The following is an 18,409-nucleotide window of genomic DNA, read 5'->3' as shown; positions in this document are numbered from 1 at the left end:
AAAGTGAGCATGAGGCGATGAGGAGAGAAAATCAAGGTGAGGAACAAGGGGAGAGAAGACCATCAGATTCGGCTAGAACCCAAACCACCACAACCCATTTGGCCACCCATCCAAACACAAGCAAATATTCGGCCAACACTCTAAACAAATGAAACCATTCGACCACAACTCAAAAACACCCAAATCTGGCTGAGAGTGGAGGTAAGACAAGAGGAGTGAAGAAAGTCAGTAAGTGTGATGAGGATTGTGTGGAAAAACTAAAGAAACAACCTAATTTTTATGCTAGAGAGAGTGAGGTCAAATCTGTATTTTTCACAAATAAGCCAATGATTTTACTTGTGTACAAAGAGGCTTACTTTAATACTAATGATCTTGATCATATTGTGCCTAGTGTTGGTACTTCTTTGTTGCAGGAGTTTGATGATGTGTTCCCCGACGATACTCCTAGCGGATTACCACCATTGGGGGGGATAGAGCATCATATTGATTTCGTACCCGGAGCTTCAATTCCTAACCGACCAGCTTATAGAAGCAATTCCGAGGAGATGAAGGAGCTTCAAAGGCAAGTTGATGAGCTGATGGAAAAGGGCTACATTCGTGAGAGTATGAGCCCGTGTGCTGTACCCGTGCTGCTTGTGCCAAAGAAGGATGGAACATGGACGATGTGTGTTGATTGCCGAGCCATCAACAACATAACGGTAAAGTATAGACATCTCATTCCTAGGCTTGATGACATGTTAGATGAGTTACATGGATCCTATATTTTCTCTAAAATTAACTTGAAAAGTGGGTACCATCAAATTAGGATGAAAGAAGGTGATGAGTGGAAAACAGCATTTAAGACTAAGCATGGTTTGTATGAATGGTTAGTAATGCCGTTTGGACTTACAAATGCACCTAGTACGTTTATGCGTTTAATGAATCATGTGTTGCGTGCATTCATAGGTAAGTTTGTGGTTGTGTATTTTGATGACATTTTGATATATATAGCAAGAACTTAACTAAGCATCTTGATCATTTGCGTAATCTACTTAGTGTGTTGCGTAGTGAGAAATTGTATGCTAATATTAAAAAGTGTGCCTTTTGCATGGAGAAAATTGTGTTTCTTGGCTATGTTATAACTGCACAGGGTATCGAGATGGATGAGGAGAAAGTTAAGGCCATTCGGGATTGGCCTACACCCAAATCGGTAAGTGAGGTAAGGAGTTTTCATGGGCTAGCTAGTTTTTACAGGCGTTTTGTGAAAGATTTCAGCACAATAGCTACGCCCTTGAATGAAGTTGTTAAAAAGTCAGTTGGGTTTAGATGGGGGGAGGAACAAGAGTTGGCTTTTGTTTTTTTGAAAGACAAATTATGTTCTGCACCTGTTTTGGCTTTACCTAACTTTACGAAAGCATTTGAAATAGAATGTGATGCGTCTGGAATAGGAATAGGTGCTGTTTTGATGCAGGATCGGAGACCTATTGCGTATTTCAGTGAGAAGTTAAGTGGATCGACCTTAAACTATCCCACTTACGACAAAGAACTCTATGCTTTGGTAAGAGCACTTGAGACATGGCAGCATTTCTTATGGCCAAAATAGTTCGTAATCCATTCGGATCATGAGTCCTTGAAACATCTGAAAGGACAAGGTAAGTTGAATAGGAGGCATGTAAAATGGGTTGAATTCATTGAAACTTTTCCTTACGTAATCAAGTATAAGCAAGGGAAAGAGAACATCGTAGCTGATGCACTCTCGCGCAGGTATGTTCTTTTACACACCATGAATACTAGATTGTTAGGTTTTGAATATGTGAAGGAATTGTATGATAATGATTCTGACTTTGCTGAGATTTATAATGCATTGTTAGGTAAGTTTTATTTGATGGATGGTTATTTGTTCAAAGAGAATAGATTGTGTGTTCATGCTAGTTCTTTGCGTGAATTGCTTGTTCATGAAGCACATGGGGGTGGTTTAATGGGTCACTTTGGGGTTGCAAAAACCTTGGATGTATTGCATGAGCATTTCTATTGGCCAAAGATGAAAAGAGATGTGCAACGAATTTGTGAACAGTGCATTGCTTGTAGAAAGGCAAAATCTAGCGCACAACCACATGGACTATATACACCATTACATGTGCCTACTGAACCTTGGGTAGATATCTCTATGGACTTTGTTTTAGGTTTACCTAGGTCAAAGAAAGGTAGAGACTCTATTTTTGTTGTGGTTGATAGGTTTTCTAAAATGGCACATTTCATTGCATGCCATAAAACAGATGATGCATCTCATATCGCAGACTTGTTTTTTAGGGAGATTGTACATTTGTATGGCATTCCTAAGAGTATAGTGTCAGATCGTGATGTTAAGTTCCTTAGTTACTTTTGGAAGACCTTATGGGGAAAGTTGGGAACTAAACTCTTATTTTCGGCAACATGCCATCCTCAAACAGATGGACAAACTGAGGTAGTGAATAGAACATTATCCCAACTTTTACGTGTTGTAATTCAAAAGAATTTGAAAAGTTGGGAAGAATGTTTGCCTTTTGTTGAGTTTGCTTATAATAGAACTGTGCATTCGACTACTACTTTTTCTCCTTTTGAAATTGTTTATGGTTTTAATCCACTAACTCCCATAGACTTAATTCCTTTACGTTTTGAAGAAATGGTAAGTTTAGATGGTGAACAGAAGGCAAAGATGGTGAGAGAACTCCATGAGGGAGTTCGACTACAAATAGAGAAAAAGAACAGACTTTACGCTTCTAAAGCAAATAAGGGACGTAAACTGATTGTTTTCCAACCCGGTGATTGGGTTTGGGTGCACATGTGTAAGGAACGATTTCCTAACCAAAGGAAATCAAAATTACAGCCTCGTGGTGATGGTCTATTTCAGGTTTTAGAGAGAATCAATGACAACGCATATAAAATTGACCTTCTAGGTGAGTATAGTGTTAGTGCTACCTTTAATGTTGTTGATCTTACGTTGTTTGACACAGATTTTGATTCGAGGTCGAATCCTTTCGAGGAGAGAGGGGATGATGCGGACCAGCCCAGAAACACCACTAAGGACCCATTACATGTTCCAAATGGACCATGACTCGGTCCAAGACAAAGACATTGAAAGACTCATTGAATGCATTGGTTTTGAAGTTTTCTACCAAGTCAGAATTGGAAGGTCCATTGGAGTATCAAGAGGAGATCCTAGTACATCTTATCCATGTGCAAGAGGGGTCCAATACAACCTTATTTGGGCCATGAGATGAGGACAACAAAGGAAACAAAATAATCCTACTACAACTTGGAAACAACATGGTGGCTACCTTTTCCTTTTGTTTCTAGGATTAAGGGGCTACATGTAAGGCTATAAATAAGCCTTCAATCAGTTCTGTATTATTTTAGTTCATTCTCTTCTTCTCATGGCAGAACATGGATTTAATATTAGGGGCTTTATTTTATTTTGTTAGCTACAACCCAAGGCTTGTTTGGGCTTAATTAATACTTTGTTTTAAGCTAGGATCCAAGGCTTGTTTGGATTAAGTTATGGGCTTTTCATTTTAGGGTTTTGGGCCAGTTTTGAGTGGACCTCATATAAGTCCACATAAGGGGTCCATTAGGGTTAACTTTTCAAGAACTATTTAAACTCATGTAGGCCAAAATTTCGGCAGCTTTGATGATTATTATTCTGAATTTTTCAGTTTTAATGTGTGAGTGATTCTTGCATTCTTCAGTTCTTGAACGAACTGAATCTGACTTATTGAAGATTAACTGGCTTCGTGGCGTCATTCTACTCATTCCAATAGTGTTGGTGCCTTGGGGCAGGTTTCCATTGTGTCACACTCCTATTAGACCTATTTCGGCTTTCCAGGATCAGATCTCAATCTTAATTGTGGGTTACGTGACCATGTGATCACGAGGTTCGCATCAAAGGCTTATGTAATGGTATTTTCTTTGCCTCAACTTCATGCTTTACTAGCTGAGAAAGTGGCATCTGGGACTTTTACCAAGGCTGGCACCAAGGATTTTACGGACATTCTCTTAGACTTGGCTCTAGGCTGTAATCCATTTGATTTTCCAACCTTAATGGACAAAGAGAGGTAGCTCATAGAGGCTATGGTTAGAAAGAGAATAGGCCCCGAGAAGGCTAGCCTTAAGGTGGTGAGAACACTAGAAAGAGTTTTTATCATCCCATCATATATCTCAGCGATGTTTGATGAAAGCTTTCATCTACATCTGGCTTTAACTACCCAAATGGCTTTTAATGTAAGGAAAAAAATAAACTCATATTTCTTTTTTGCTTTAGTTTGATGATTACATCTTTTAACATTTACCATTGGCAAACTTTTATAATATACGCCCACTCTTGGAGGTGTTGGGCGACTAAAAGGGGTTATGTAAGGGCGACTGCAAATAGGGATAATCAAACTACCTTCGTACGTATGTAAAGGATAAAACTAATATGAAGGCTAAAATATGGAGTATAGAGGTGGCCTATACCACGTTGAAAAACAAAACACAAGACCTTTTCCTTAAGTTGACTTTTAGAGAGAAAAAACGTTTGAGGTCTCTTACTAACAGGTGGTTCCCTTAAGGTAAAAGCTCCTTGAAGATAAAGCCTCCCAAGTTAGTTTGCAGGCCAAGCTTGTTGCTGCTAGGGAAGAAGCCCAATGTTCCTAGGTAAAGTTAGAGGCCCTAAGAGATTCTCCTAAGGAATTTCAAGAATTTTCAGGAATTCGACAACTTTGACCGAGATAGTGAGAGACAAGATTTTCTTGGCCATATTCAACTAATACTTCTTCAATCTCTCAAGGGGAATATATATATATATATAGATCTTAGTGTGGCCTTCCATTTAGTCCATGTCCCTAATTTTGCAGATATATTCCTGGTCAGGGTCATTGCAGCCCATTAAGGAAAGTATCTAGCTGAGGAGCCTATACTAGATTTTTAGATCCCTTTATATATGTATATATGTAATCATCTTTCATGTACATAATTTCTTTTATAATATAATTATTTTATCTCCATCTTTTTTTTCATAAGTTTAAAGTCTTTGTGCAGAGTTTTTGTTTAGGTCCAATGTCTTCATTTAGTTAAATATTTATAGGTTCAATGCCTATACTTTAAAGATTATTTTTAAGTTCAATGCTCATACTTAGGGGATCATTTATGGGTCCAACGCTCATTCTTAAGAGAGCATTTTTGGTGGTGGGCGGTGAATCATCTAACCTTAGCAGGGTTTAAGATGGTTCTACCTTTTAGAAACTGAGAAAGGATATCATTTGCAGGTGTTCATTTATTAAAGATGTAGTGTTTATCCTATCCTTGGAGAAAAGATGCAATCACACTAGAAAGAACATGTTGATCATTTTTAAGGTAAAATGTGTCGTAACACGAAGGAGACATTCATTATTTCCAAAGTAAATGTGTTATCACGTTAGGAAGAGTAAATCCATCTTATCTTTGAAAGATTTGAGAGGCTTACACCCTAGGAAGACCGTAGTAAATCCATCTCATCTTTGGAAGATTTGAGAGGCTTGCACCTTAATAAAACTGTATCCATCCTTGTTTCTGATGCAATGTTTATCCCATCCTTAGAGAAAAGTGCAATTGCATTAAGAAAAACATGTTAAGAATATGTTGATCCTTTATAAAGTAAAATATGTCATATCACTAGGGAGACATTCATTACTTTTAAAATAAATGTGATATTGCACAAGGAAGAGTAAATTCATCCTATTTTTAAAAGATTTGAGAGGTTTACGCCTTGGAAATATCGTATCTATCCCTATTTCTGATGCAATGTTTATCCCATCCTTGAAGAAAAGTTGATCGTACTAAGGAGAACATGTTTTTCCTTTCTAAGGTAAAATATGTTGTAGCACTAGGAAGATGTCTATTACTTCTAAAGTAAATATGTTATTGCACTAAGAAGAGTAAATCCATCCCAGTTTTAGAAGATCTAAGACCTGGAAAGTAGAAAGCATTTGTTATTTTGAACAATATAATTCACATACAAGAAACTTATATTTCTAGTCATTGACCATAATATATTTCTATCTTGTTTTAGGGTGCAACAAATAAAAAAAAAACATTTTTGTTACGATTATAGTTTTGGTCCTAAAAAAGAGAGGGAATGGCATTTCTCCGATAAAGGTTTATCAAAATAACTCTTCCCAGATAAACATAGTTCCTTCAGTTATTGTGAAAATATGATTGGCAAAAAAGAAGATAACCGCTCTATTTAGGGATCGTTTACCATATCAGATCTGCAAACTTGGTAAGAGTCTTTGGTTAGTAATAACTCTTGAAGTTGCATGGGTTGAACCAACATTCTGTTGGTAACCATTGAAGACTTTCCAAAACCTCGAAGTTCTAACTTCGATAATAAATAGGGATGATAATGGAAATAAACCCTTTGGGTTCCAATAACTCCCAAAGTTACACGGTTTGAACCAACATTCTGCAGGTACTTGTTGAAAATCTTCCAAAACTTTGAGGCTCCAAATCCATTGGTAATTAGGAATGATAATGGTCTAGCTTCTGAAAGAGAAATCGATGATTTTTTAATCAGTTTTCCATAGACGATGCCATTGATAAATTCTATTTTTATCTCATGGGCTTGAAGGCCAAGCTAAGGCCTCAGATAAGATTGTTAATATTTTGGTTTTGACAATTTGATCCATCATTCCTTGGCAGAGTGGATGGTAAATTATACTTGTTAACTACAAAAGATCCTCTTTTATATACTTAAGTACTCTCCAATGATTAAACTAGTGTTGGTTTAGAGGGAGATAAATTATACTTTTAAGAAAATAGCTTTTTACGATATATCTGCCATTGTAAAATAGAGAGAAGAAAAAACTAAACATGTCTGAAGGTTATATTTTTCCTTTTTTATAGCCCCGAGGTCCCTCCTTTTGTTCCAGGGAAAAGGGTTGTGTGTTCGCAAAATATCTCTATTTTGTCAAGATAAAAAGTCTCTTATGTATCAGGATATGAGATCCTTGTTTTGTCAGGATAACAACATCTCTTACTCATTTGAGTAGAAATGTCTCTGACCAACAATCCCATCGATATTTGAGTCATAACCCTCTATTTGGCCATATTTCTGAAAGACAATCCCACACAAACAAAAAACAATAAATGTTGATCCATTAGAATATATATCCCAGATTCATGTAATGATTTTTGAATAATAAAAATGATATTCAAGATAATGAAAGAAAATTCCCAAATGATATAATATGTATTTTGTTACTCAAATGTGTGTTTAGTAATATAGTGCATGTTATTTTTGCAAAAGTATTTTTCAATTGAAAATACATATATTTCTTTAAATTTTGATATCAATATATTAAAATCATTGAAAAACACCTAAAAATTCATCAATTAATTTTATTTTTTCTAGTTGGAAAACATTTTGAAAACAACATATTGAAGAAGAAAAAAGAACATTTTAAGAGGTGCATTGCCTGTGTCGGTAGTTAAGTCTTTGCAGGTTTGGAAATTTAAATGGTATGAGAGGGATGAATCGAAAACATAAACACATCCAATGTATACTTTTTTCCTTTTCTTTTGAGATTGTGATCGAAAAAAAATAAATTGATGAAACTAGAAGAAGTTGCTGGATTAGGTTAGTTTAATGGATGCCTTTGTGTTTTCACCTCATTTTTCTTAACGACCTTGACCAATAGAAAAAGGGAACTTCCACCAACTGAGAGAACATACGTACATGCATTAGATGAGAACATGTCCTTTCAATATGTGTCTTATAATGAGTGGTTTGAAGTTCATCATTAATAGCACGCAACTTACAAAATTCAGAATTATGACTTTAGACCTTTGTTTTCAAGTAGTTCAAAACCGTACATGCATGGATAAACTCACATGAATTTAAAATAGTATTTAATTCTAAGGTAAGTCATTCTTTTCCATACATGAAAACCTCCTCTCTTTTCTTTAACTCTAATATTGTTTACGATAAAATACATACAATTTCAAATAGACTTTTTGCTAACCTAAAACTAATTGAAGTATAGATAGTCTCTGGAACCCATCAAATAAAACTTGTCTTGCTGGTATTATTGTAGTCTAAGGATTTGTTTGAGATTGTGGCCCCAACGGAGGTTTGTCAAAATTCTTTTTTCTTTGCTTAAAATTAATTTTTTATATGTTTTTCGGATCGTTTTGATATGTTGATGTAAAAATAATTTTAAAAAAATAAAAAAATACATTATTTTGATGCATTTCTGAATGAAAAACATTTTAAAAAGCAACAGCTACCACACTTCCAAATAAAGTCTAACATTCTTGATTTTCTAAATTCCTTTACTACACAGGTTTTCGACAACCTCATCATTAGTACACTCAGTAAAGCATGGCGTCATTACTCTTTCTTAGATAAAGCAATTCAAATGAATAACATATGTATCTTTAATTAAAATTTATATTATCATGTACTTTATTTGGGAAATATACATAGTATAAATATACCATTAACAAGTTTTCATAGGAGATTGAAGACATTCATCTGAAACTTCTGAAACTAGTTCGAGAAACTTTTTTAGGTTTGGAGAAAAGGCATTTATAGTTTGATAATGAATGTCAAACTTGTTGAATTTTATATATATAGGCATTGAGAGGAGGTAATGTCTTTAATGATTCATAACAACTTATTCAATTTGACTTGCAAGATCAGTTCTTATATTTAATTAAATTTTATTTTGATTGAAGGTAAATTAGTTATTTATTTTAAGTGAGTTGAAAGGGAAAAAATTGTCATTATTGCTTTCATTAATGATATAAAAGGAGATTTTGATTTTCTTTAAATTAAGGATTGAATATTCGATATTCTCAAATTGAAACTTTAGACTAGATGACTGTTAGGGAGTGAAATTTGAATACAAGAAATAATGTTTTATTTTGTTAGTCATGTTACTCTAGATAATGTTTAAGTTATGTATTTTTAAATTTTGATTTGCTTAAAATTAATAGTGATACTAATTGCAATTCTTTTCTTCTTTTCTTAAAATTAAGGCATTTTTGAACTATCATATGTTAATGGAAATCAGTCCCCTAATTATCAATTAATGCACATGAGTAATTAAATGGATATAGTACTAAATGATATACACATATACATGCTTCTATATAAGTATATATTTTATTGTCAGTTTCATTGACAAATACCGTAATTGACCACACTTCGGTAGTATTTGGTAAACTAGACACTATTGATTAGACTGGATAGAATAGGACTTGATAAATAACTATTTTTTCCTATATTTAGTATGTTTTGAATTCAACTAGATAATTTATCTTATTTTGTGTTTAATAAATACTAGAAGAGCCTCAGTTAATCTAAGATTTGGACTAGTCTTGCTTTAAGAAAAAAATAGAAGAAGGATTAATCTGACCCAACCCGGTCAAAAACTCAGATCAACTTGTAACTTGATCAACTTGAAATAAATCATAGGTAAAAAATCCATTAACTCTCTCTCTCTCTCTCTCTCTCTATATATATATATATATATATATATATATTCTCATAAATAAGCAAATTTCATAACAATAGGTTAAAACCAATTTCAACTGCATTGAATCTTAACTGAAATTCTCTCAGGAGTTTTTAAGCACCCTTTTTCATATATTCTCAATGGCACAGAAAATGAGTAGAATTTAACCTCAACCACCCTCCCCTGGTCCAGTAAAAAAGAACAAGATGGATAAAAAGGGTTCATTATTTTCTAGCTGAAGGCAAACACTGATGTGATTTTATTAGACTAGAAAGATCTATTTGTAATTTTTTCTTCCTAGGAGGCCATATTTTCCTTCCTATCTCATCATTTATACTGATATGATCTGAAGAACAGTTATCTGAGGACAATAATAGCATTAACACAATAAATAGAAAATATAGTTGTTGACATCAAAAAAGACAAATGCAAGAAAAGTTTGAGACACGAAATAAACCCAAAGAATACTGATAGCTTACCACTGTCAACTTTCCATCCATTGCCAGATGGTACTTGAATCCAACCCCATAAATCTTCCAAGAAATCCTGAAGAAAACATAAACAATCAGTGTTGAGATAGGAAAGCAACAAGCACAATTCAAAGAATTAGAAAGAATATTGCATTAAATACATTGCAGAACATGAAGATCGATTCCTGCTTTCAACAAAAATAATATCTGTAGAAAGGAGCCAATTTTCTCCATAAATGCATTTGTTATTTCTAAATGGTTAAGATGCACCTGTTTTTACTTCTGCAAATATGTGATAACTGTTAAATAATATTTATGTTGTCTTATTTATTAAGGGTAGAATAGTACTTTCAGTTTAACCTATATATACTTTATTTGTAATTAGGTTAAGACTATGCATTCATAATATACAGTTTATTCAGAATTCTAGCCTCTTTTTTGTGTTTGATCTCAATTAGTTTAACATGGTATCAGAGCTGGTTTTATGGAACGAAGCTTAATCTCAAATACAGCTTCGCGGATCCAACTTTTTTCTTTGGAGTGATATTTTGTCTTCCGCTTCTGCAAAATTAGGTATTTCGACAGTCTCTGCAATTATTTTGGTATTTCGACAGTTTCTGCAATTATTTTGGTATTTCGTCTTCCCTTCAGCTTCTGCAATTTGGTATCTGTAATTGAATTCGTACTCTTTGTTTTGTGTTTTGGGAGTAATCGTATAATTTCGAGAAGATATTTGTTTAGTTTCTGCAATTGAGTATTTTGTCTTCCGCTGCTTTTGCATTCTGGTTATTTGTGATTGTTGATTATGGCTACTGAAAGAGATGATTCGCTTCAGTCTGTGAGTGTGAGGTTGGATGGGAAGAACTATTCATATTGGAGTTATGTAATGAGAAATTTCCTTAAGGGTAAGAAGATGTGGGGGTATGTTAGTGGAACTTATGTGATACCTAAGAATATTGAGGAGGGGGATGCTGGTTTGATAGATACATGGGAAGCAAATAATGCAAAGATCATTACTTGGATCAACAATTCTGTTGATCATTCAATAGGTACGCAGTTGGCGAAATATGAGACAGCAAAAGAGGTTTGGGATCATCTGCAAAGGTTATTCACACAATCAAATTTTGCAAAACAGTATCAATTAGAGAATGACATACGAGCTCTTCATCAGAAGAATATGAGTATTCAAGAGTTTTATTCTGCTATGACAGATCTTTGGGATCAATTGGCTCTTACTGAATCGACAGAATTAAAGGCATGTGGTGCCTATATTGAGCGTAGAGAGCAGCAAAGATTGGTACAGTTTTTAACAGCACTTCGCAGTGATTTCGAAGGACTTAGAGGTTCAATTCTGCATCGTTCTCCACTGCCTTCTGTTGACTCTGTTGTCAGTGAGTTATTGGCTGAAGAAATACGTTTTCAGTCTTATTCTGAAAAAGGAATTCTTTCTGCTTCAAATCCTTCAGTACTAGCAGTACCTTCTAGGTCATTCTCTAATCATCAGAATAAGTCTCACACAAGGGTTGGCTTCGATGAGTGCAGCTTCTGTAAGCAGAAAGGTCATTGGAAGGCTCAATGTCCTAAGTTGAGACATCAGAATCAAGCTTGGAAGCCTGGAAATCAGTCACAATCTAATGCTCATAGACCACCTCAGGGTTATAAACCACAACACCACAATACTGCAGCAGTAGCTTCCTCGAGTTCTATTACCGATCCTAATATTTTGGCTGAGCAATTTCAGAAGTTTCTCTCCTTGCAGCCACAAGCAATGTCCGCTTCTTCTTCCATAGGTCAGTTGCCTCATAGTTCCTCAGGTATGTCACATTCTGAATGGGTCTTGGATTCTGGTGCTTCTCATCATATGTCTCCAGATTCCTCATCTTTTACCTCTGTATCCCCTTTATCCTCCATTCCTGTTATGACTGCTGATGGCACTCAAATGCCCTTAGCAGGTGTTGGTTCTGTTATCACACCTCACATGTCTCTCCCTAATGTTTATCTTATTCCACAACTCAAATTGAATCTTGCGTCTGTTGGTCAAATATGTGATTCTGGTGATTATTTAGTCATGTTTTCTGGTTCCTTTTATTGTATACAGGATCTGCAGTCTCAGAAGCTGATTGGGACAGGCCGTAGAGAGAATGGACTATATATTTTGGATGAGTTAAAAGTGTCAGTTGCTGCTGCTGCCGCTGCTGCTACTACAGTTGATTTGTCTTCCTTTCGTTTGAGTATTTCATCTTCTAGTTTTTATTTATGGCATTCCCGTCTAGGTCATGTTTCGTCTTCTCGTTTGAGATTTTTGGCATCCACAGGAGCTTTAGGAAATTTGAAAACTTGTGACATTTCTGATTGTAGTGGATGTAAATTGGCAAAATTTTCCGCCTTACCTTTTAATCGAAGTATTTCTGTTTCTTCTTCACCATTTGATTTGATTCATTCTGATGTATGGGGACCTTCTCCTGTTGCCACAAAAGGAGGGTCTCGATATTATGTCTCTTTTATTGATGATCATACTCGTTATTGTTGGGTTTATTTAATGAAACATCGTTCTGAATTCTTTGAGATATATGCAGCTTTTCGAGCTCTTATCAAAACTCAATATTCTACTGTGATCAAATGCTTTAGGTGTGATTTAGGTGGGGAATACACTTCTAATAAATTTTGCCAATTGCTTGCCCTAGATGGAACCATCCACCAAACTTCATGTACAGATACTCCTGAGCAAAATGGTGTTGCTGAAAGAAAACATAGGCACATTGTCGAAACTGCTCGTTCTCTCTTGTTGTCTGCTTTTGTTCCTAGTGAGTTTTTGGGAGAAGCTGTTCTTACTGCTGTAAGCTTGATTAATACAATTCCATATTCTCATAGTTCGGGTCTATCTCCTTTTGAAAAGTTATATGGGTATGTCCCTGATTATTCCTCATTTAGAGTCTTTGGTTGTACTTGTTTCGTTCTTCGTCCTCATGTAGAACGAAGTAAGCTATCCTCTCGATCCGCTATTTGTGTCTTTTTAGGCTATGGTGGAGGTAAAAAGGGTTATCGTTGTTTTGATCCAATCACTCAGAAACTTTATGTGTCTCGTCATGTTGTCTTCCTTGAGCATATACCTTTCTTTTCTATTCCATCCACTACTCATAACCTGACTAAATCTGATCTTATTAGTATAGATCCATTTTCTGAGGATTCTGGTAATGATAGCTCTCCCCATGTTCGATCAATTTGTACTCATAACTCTGCAGGTACTGGTACTTTACTCTCTGGCACACCTGAAGCTCCATTCTCATCTACAGCCCCTCAAGCTTCATCTGAGATTGTGGATCCACCTCCACGTCAGTCCATCCGTATTCGTAAGTCTACAAAACTACCAGATTTTGCTTATTCTTGTTATTCTTCATCATTTACTTCCTTTTTAGCCTTTATTCATTGTCTTGTTGAGCCCTCTTCCTATAAAGAGGCAATTCTTGATCCGCTTTGGCAGCAAGCTATGGATGAGGAACTTTCTGCATTGCATAAGACAGATACTTGGGATCTGGTTCCTCTACCTCCTGGTAAGAGTGTTGTTGGTTGTCGTTGGGTGTATAAGATCAAGACTAATTCTGATGGGTCTATTGAGCGATATAAAGCTAGGTTGGTTGCCAAAGGATACTCTCAACAGTATGGTATGGACTATGAGGAGACATTTGCTCCGGTTGCAAAAATGACTACTATTCGTACTCTTATTGCCGTAGCTTCGATTCGTCAATGACATATTTCTCAACTTGATGTTAAAAATGCCTTCTTGAATGGAGATCTTCAAGAAGAAGTTTATATGGCACCCCCTCCTGGTATTTCACATGACTCTGGATATGTTTGTAAGCTTAAGAAAGCATTATATGGTCTCAAACAAGCACCCCGTGCTTGGTTTGAGAAATTCTCTATTGTGATCTCGTCACTTGGCTTTGTTTCTAGCAGTCATGATTCTGCTCTTTTTATTAAGTGCACTGATGCAGGTCGTATCATTCTGTCTTTATATGTTGATGACATGATTATTACTGGTGATGACATTGATGGTATTTCAGTTTTGAAGACAGAGTTGGCTAGACGATTTGAGATGAAGGATTTGGGTTATCTTCGATATTTCCTGGGTATTGAGGTAGCATACTCACCTAGAGGTTACCTTCTTTCTCAGTCGAAATATGTTGCAGATATTCTTGAGCGGGCTAGACTTACTGATAACAAGACTGTGGATACTCCTATTGAGGTTAACGCAAGGTACTCTTCTTCTGATGGTTTACCTTTGATAGATCCTACTTTATACCGCACTATTGTTGGGAGTTTGGTATATCTCACCATTACTCGTCCAGATATTGCATATGCTGTTCATGTTGTTAGTCAGTTTGTTGCTTCTCCTACTACTGTTCATTGGGCAGCTGTTCTTCGTATTTTGCGATATCTTCGGGGTACAGTTTTTCAAAGTCTTTTACTTTCATCCACCTCTTCCTTGGAGTTACATGCATACTCTGATGCTGATCATGGTAGTGATCCCACAGATCGCAAGTCTGTTACCGGGTTTTGTATCTTTTTAGGTGATTCTCTTATTTCTTGGAAGAGTAAGAAACAATCTATTGTTTCTCAATCATCCACCGAAGCAGAATATCGTGCCATGGCATCTACTACCAAAGAGATTATTTGGTTACGTTGGTTACTTGCTGATATGGGAGTTTCCTTTTCCCATCCTACTCCTATGTATTGTGACAACCAGAGTTCTATTCAGATTGCTCACAACTCGGTTTTTCATGAGCGGACTAAGCACATTGAAATCGATTGTCATCTTACTCGTCATCATCTCAAGCATGGAACCATTACTTTGCCCTTTGTTCCTTCTTCATTGCAGATTGCAGATTTCTTTACCAAGGCGCATTCCATATCTCGTTTTCGTTTTCTAGTTGGCAAACTCTCGATGCTTGTAGCTGCCGCATCGTGAGTTTGAGGGGAGATGTTAAATAATATTTATGTTGTCTTATTTATTAAGGGTAGAATAGTACTTTCAGTTTAACCTATATATACTTTATTTGTAATTAGGTTAAGACTATGCATTCATAATATACAGTTTATTCAGAATTCTAGCCTCCTTTTTGTGTTTGATCTCAATTAGTTTAACAATAACGACATAAGAGAATACCAATAACAGAGAAACAATACCTTGTCGACAACATCACTCCCAGATTCATCATCATCTTCCAAAAAAGACAAACCGGTGTCAGAATTATGCCTTTTGATGCTCAAATATGCTTCTATACCACCCATGACACTCTCAATCTCTTCTGGAACTTGCTGCCTGTAGATGTGGTGTTAGCAATTGGGAGAGAGAGAGAAGTATCACATGTGTTATTGAGTGCCCTTAACCACAGACTGGATGAGTATACACAAAATTGGGTAGGGAAATAAGTAAAATTACAACAGAGTACAGAGACATTCTGCAAATTTAACAAACAAAACCCTAATAGGGAGCATCTTCCATAAAACCTACTGCAGTTAAATACAGATTGATGAATCACATGCCTACATTCAAAACTTGGCATTTCATATTTATTTTAATTTCAATAGCTAAACAAGCAAGTAATAACAGTCTGCCATTTCTAACTTTGGTCAATTCCATGTAAGGATACAATGACCATATTAGTTTCCAATACACCAAGAAGGAAGCATCTTCCAAACAGTGCTTGAGATTCATTTTGAAAGAAATATATAAGTATATAACCCAGAATGCAAGTACTTGGTCTGAGAACTTAATTTAACAAAATGTGCAGTCTAATTAAGAAATATGCATGATAAAAAAGAATTTCTAACTTGTGTCAATTGAATAAGGATCCCAATTATCATATTAGTTTTGAATATGCCAACAAGCATTTTCCAGGCAGCCTTGATATTCATCCAACACAAATATATAGTAATGGATACAAGTACATTTTATGAGAACTGAAGATTATAAAAAGCGTGCAATCAAATTAACAAATGCAAGATGAAATACAATTTATGGCAAGAGAGATGCCTAAGCTAACCAACAATTATATAACCAACAGATGCATTACCTCAATCAGCTCTGATCCTCCCCATGGGAGACAGGATAAAATGCAGCTTACACAAAAGTCCCCACAGGCTTGCCAGGAAGGATTTCCTTTCTCCTCATCCAACGTTGTGGCAGCAGATGATAACAATGTTTCAAAGATAACTACCAGAGAAGACGGTACGGGAACTTTACTGCACATCTACAACAAATAATAGAATCAGATTAAAAGGTTTCCAGTTAGACTTGAAAGAGTCGAGGAAAATGCAAGATGCCATGAATGCCATATCAAACTGAGCTAAATCTCCTCCACATCCCAACACTTTCTACCACCCAGTGTCACCAATAACCTAAAAGGCAGACAAGATAATTTCTAACTGCTTGATTGAAATGAAAGCTTACAATAAATTATGAACATGCCTCATCTTCTTTGCAAAAGCAATTACCTACAGATGTGCATTAATGAACCAATATATCAACATACCATAACAGTAAGAAATCGCATCAAAATACGAATCCTGTCACAGTTTCCATCATCTGAGGCGTCCTGCAACGTTCACGAACAGGGAGAAGGTCATTTGCAAGAATAGTACATCAGTGAGAACAGTGCAGAAGAGAATTAAACAAGAACAAAACACAATGCATCCAAGATACCCTCTCATAACATATGTGATGCACTAACAAGGTCTTGCTACAAATTCCACACCTAAGTCTCTCCTCACCTCTCACACATATGAATATAGCCCCCCAAACTAGTGCTGATATGCAGTGACACCAGGAAAAAAAAAAAAAAAGTTCCCTCTTCACAATATTTTGTGATAGTATCAGGCAACTGAAGCTCTTATTTGAAGAAATAACTGCACATGATGGCCATTAATGGAACAATTAGTAAATGCATGCCAGCAAACTTGCACAAACCCTAAAGAACATATAAGCATTTAGATCTGATCAGGTTACCAGGAGCACAACAAAATGAACTGGTATAATAACAGCCTCTTCAGGCCAGGTATGCTCACCTGAAATTTATCTTGGGTTGTCTCCACCATTTTCTTCACAAAGTCCTCATTCTCATAGTTCAGTAAGCCAACCTGTGTGTGTGTGAAAGAGAGAGAGAGAACAGAATAAGCAGGTGGATTCACTGTATTTGCAATAAAGCTTCACCTTAATAAGCATGTAAATCACAAGGGTACCCAATTCGACAAAGTACAAAACCAGACAGAATCAAAAAGGAAATATGCAGAACAGAAAACAATGAGATCTATATTCTCTACAAGTAACATTGAATGTTGTGTATGTTCTTGAAATTTATTGGGGCTTAGTGGCCAAAAAGTCATCTCCACCACAGGGAAGAATAAGGACTTGGCATAGAAAACTCAGAAGACAATGAGTTTTATGCTAAACATGATCACAACACACCAAAATATCATTGTGGTACAAAAGACAATGAGTTTTCTTCCCTTCATAGTTTTAAGTCTTGTTATTGTAGAATTTTGTGGTCTCTTTATCATCTTTTGATGCTATATCATGTTCGATTAATTAGGACATCTAGGCTGATGTCACTAAGGTTACAGGAGACTAAATAGACCATTAAATGTTCTAACTTGGAATGGATTTCATGGTAGAAAGAGCATCAAGGTGATCTTTCAAAAAAAAAAAGAAGATGATTTTGCAGTCACGGGGTCCTCTCTTTTCTGTTAGAATTCATGCCATCAAGATTTTGCAGTCATCAAGGTTGTTCTACTTCTAACAGGTGGCAGCCACCATTCATGAGAAATTTATTGTTCTTTTTCCTAATTTGTGCACCTATTATGTTGACACCATTATAGCTAATTATTTTTAGATCAAACCACTACCGCCATGTAAATCATCGAATCAGTAAGTTAGATATTAAGGAGGATATAAATGCATGTTAGCAAGAAGGAACATGAACTGCATGCACGGTATCCCATAAACCACAGTGAAGAAAATCGATAAATATAAATAGAAATATTAAAAAAATATTTCTGGAATAATATTTTTTTATTTAGAATTACTATAACAAATTATAAAGTTTTTTGTTTTTGCTCATTTGTTATTATTACCATTTGAATTTTATTTAAAATTGAAATCAATATCCTCGCAAGATTTCTGAACACATGAATTGATTTAACATTTAAAATTAAATTCAATTTTAAAGTTTATTAACAAGAATACTTTAATGAAATTAAACATTAATATATTCTAATAAGATTTTAGAGTATAATTACGGTTGTTTTTTAAAATATTTTTTACTTAGAAATACATCAAAATAATATTTTTTTTATTTTTAAAAATTATTTTTAATATCAATACATTAAAATAAAAACAAATATTTTCTCCATATATATAACTGCATTACTCATTGTCGGAGATCAGACAAT

The 18,409-nt window shown here is 35.3% G+C and overlaps 1 protein-coding gene across 1 annotated transcript; it reads right to left on the bottom strand.

Moving 5' to 3' along the window:
* Window positions 1-9,525: 9,525 nt before the first annotated feature.
* On the bottom strand, window positions 9,526-17,864 carry LOC118032974 (nuclear cap-binding protein subunit 1). Its single transcript, XM_035037783.2, has 5 exons — window positions 17,027-17,864; window positions 16,495-16,557; window positions 16,036-16,212; window positions 15,146-15,281; window positions 9,526-10,037 (listed from the first exon to the last, which is right to left on the bottom strand). Exons 1-4 carry the CDS (start codon window positions 17,054-17,056, stop codon window positions 15,258-15,260), a joined length of 294 nt encoding a protein of 97 aa, XP_034893674.1. The 5' UTR covers window positions 17,057-17,864; the 3' UTR covers window positions 9,526-10,037; window positions 15,146-15,257.
* Between the last annotated feature and the right edge of the window lie 545 nt (window positions 17,865-18,409).

The sequence above is a fragment of the Populus alba genome, chromosome 1 (genome assembly GCF_005239225.2).
Source record: "Populus alba chromosome 1, ASM523922v2, whole genome shotgun sequence".
In the NCBI taxonomy this organism is placed as follows: domain Eukaryota; kingdom Viridiplantae; phylum Streptophyta; class Magnoliopsida; order Malpighiales; family Salicaceae; genus Populus; species Populus alba.
This window is presented reverse-complemented; position numbering and strand designations above follow the sequence as displayed.

Bases quoted from the DNA above. Each gene is read 5' to 3' on its own strand.
- LOC118032974 (XM_035037783.2), bottom strand. From the start codon at position 17,056: ATGGTGGAGACAACCCAAGATAAATTTCAG. The intron at 16,213-16,494 runs GTATGTTGATAT...TATTTGTTGTAG, and splicing joins TGCGATTTCTTACTGTTATG to ATGTGCAGTAAAGTTCCCGT. The intron at 15,282-16,035 runs GTAATGCATCTG...CCACATCTACAG, and splicing joins GAGGATCAGAGCTGATTGAG to GCAGCAAGTTCCAGAAGAGA.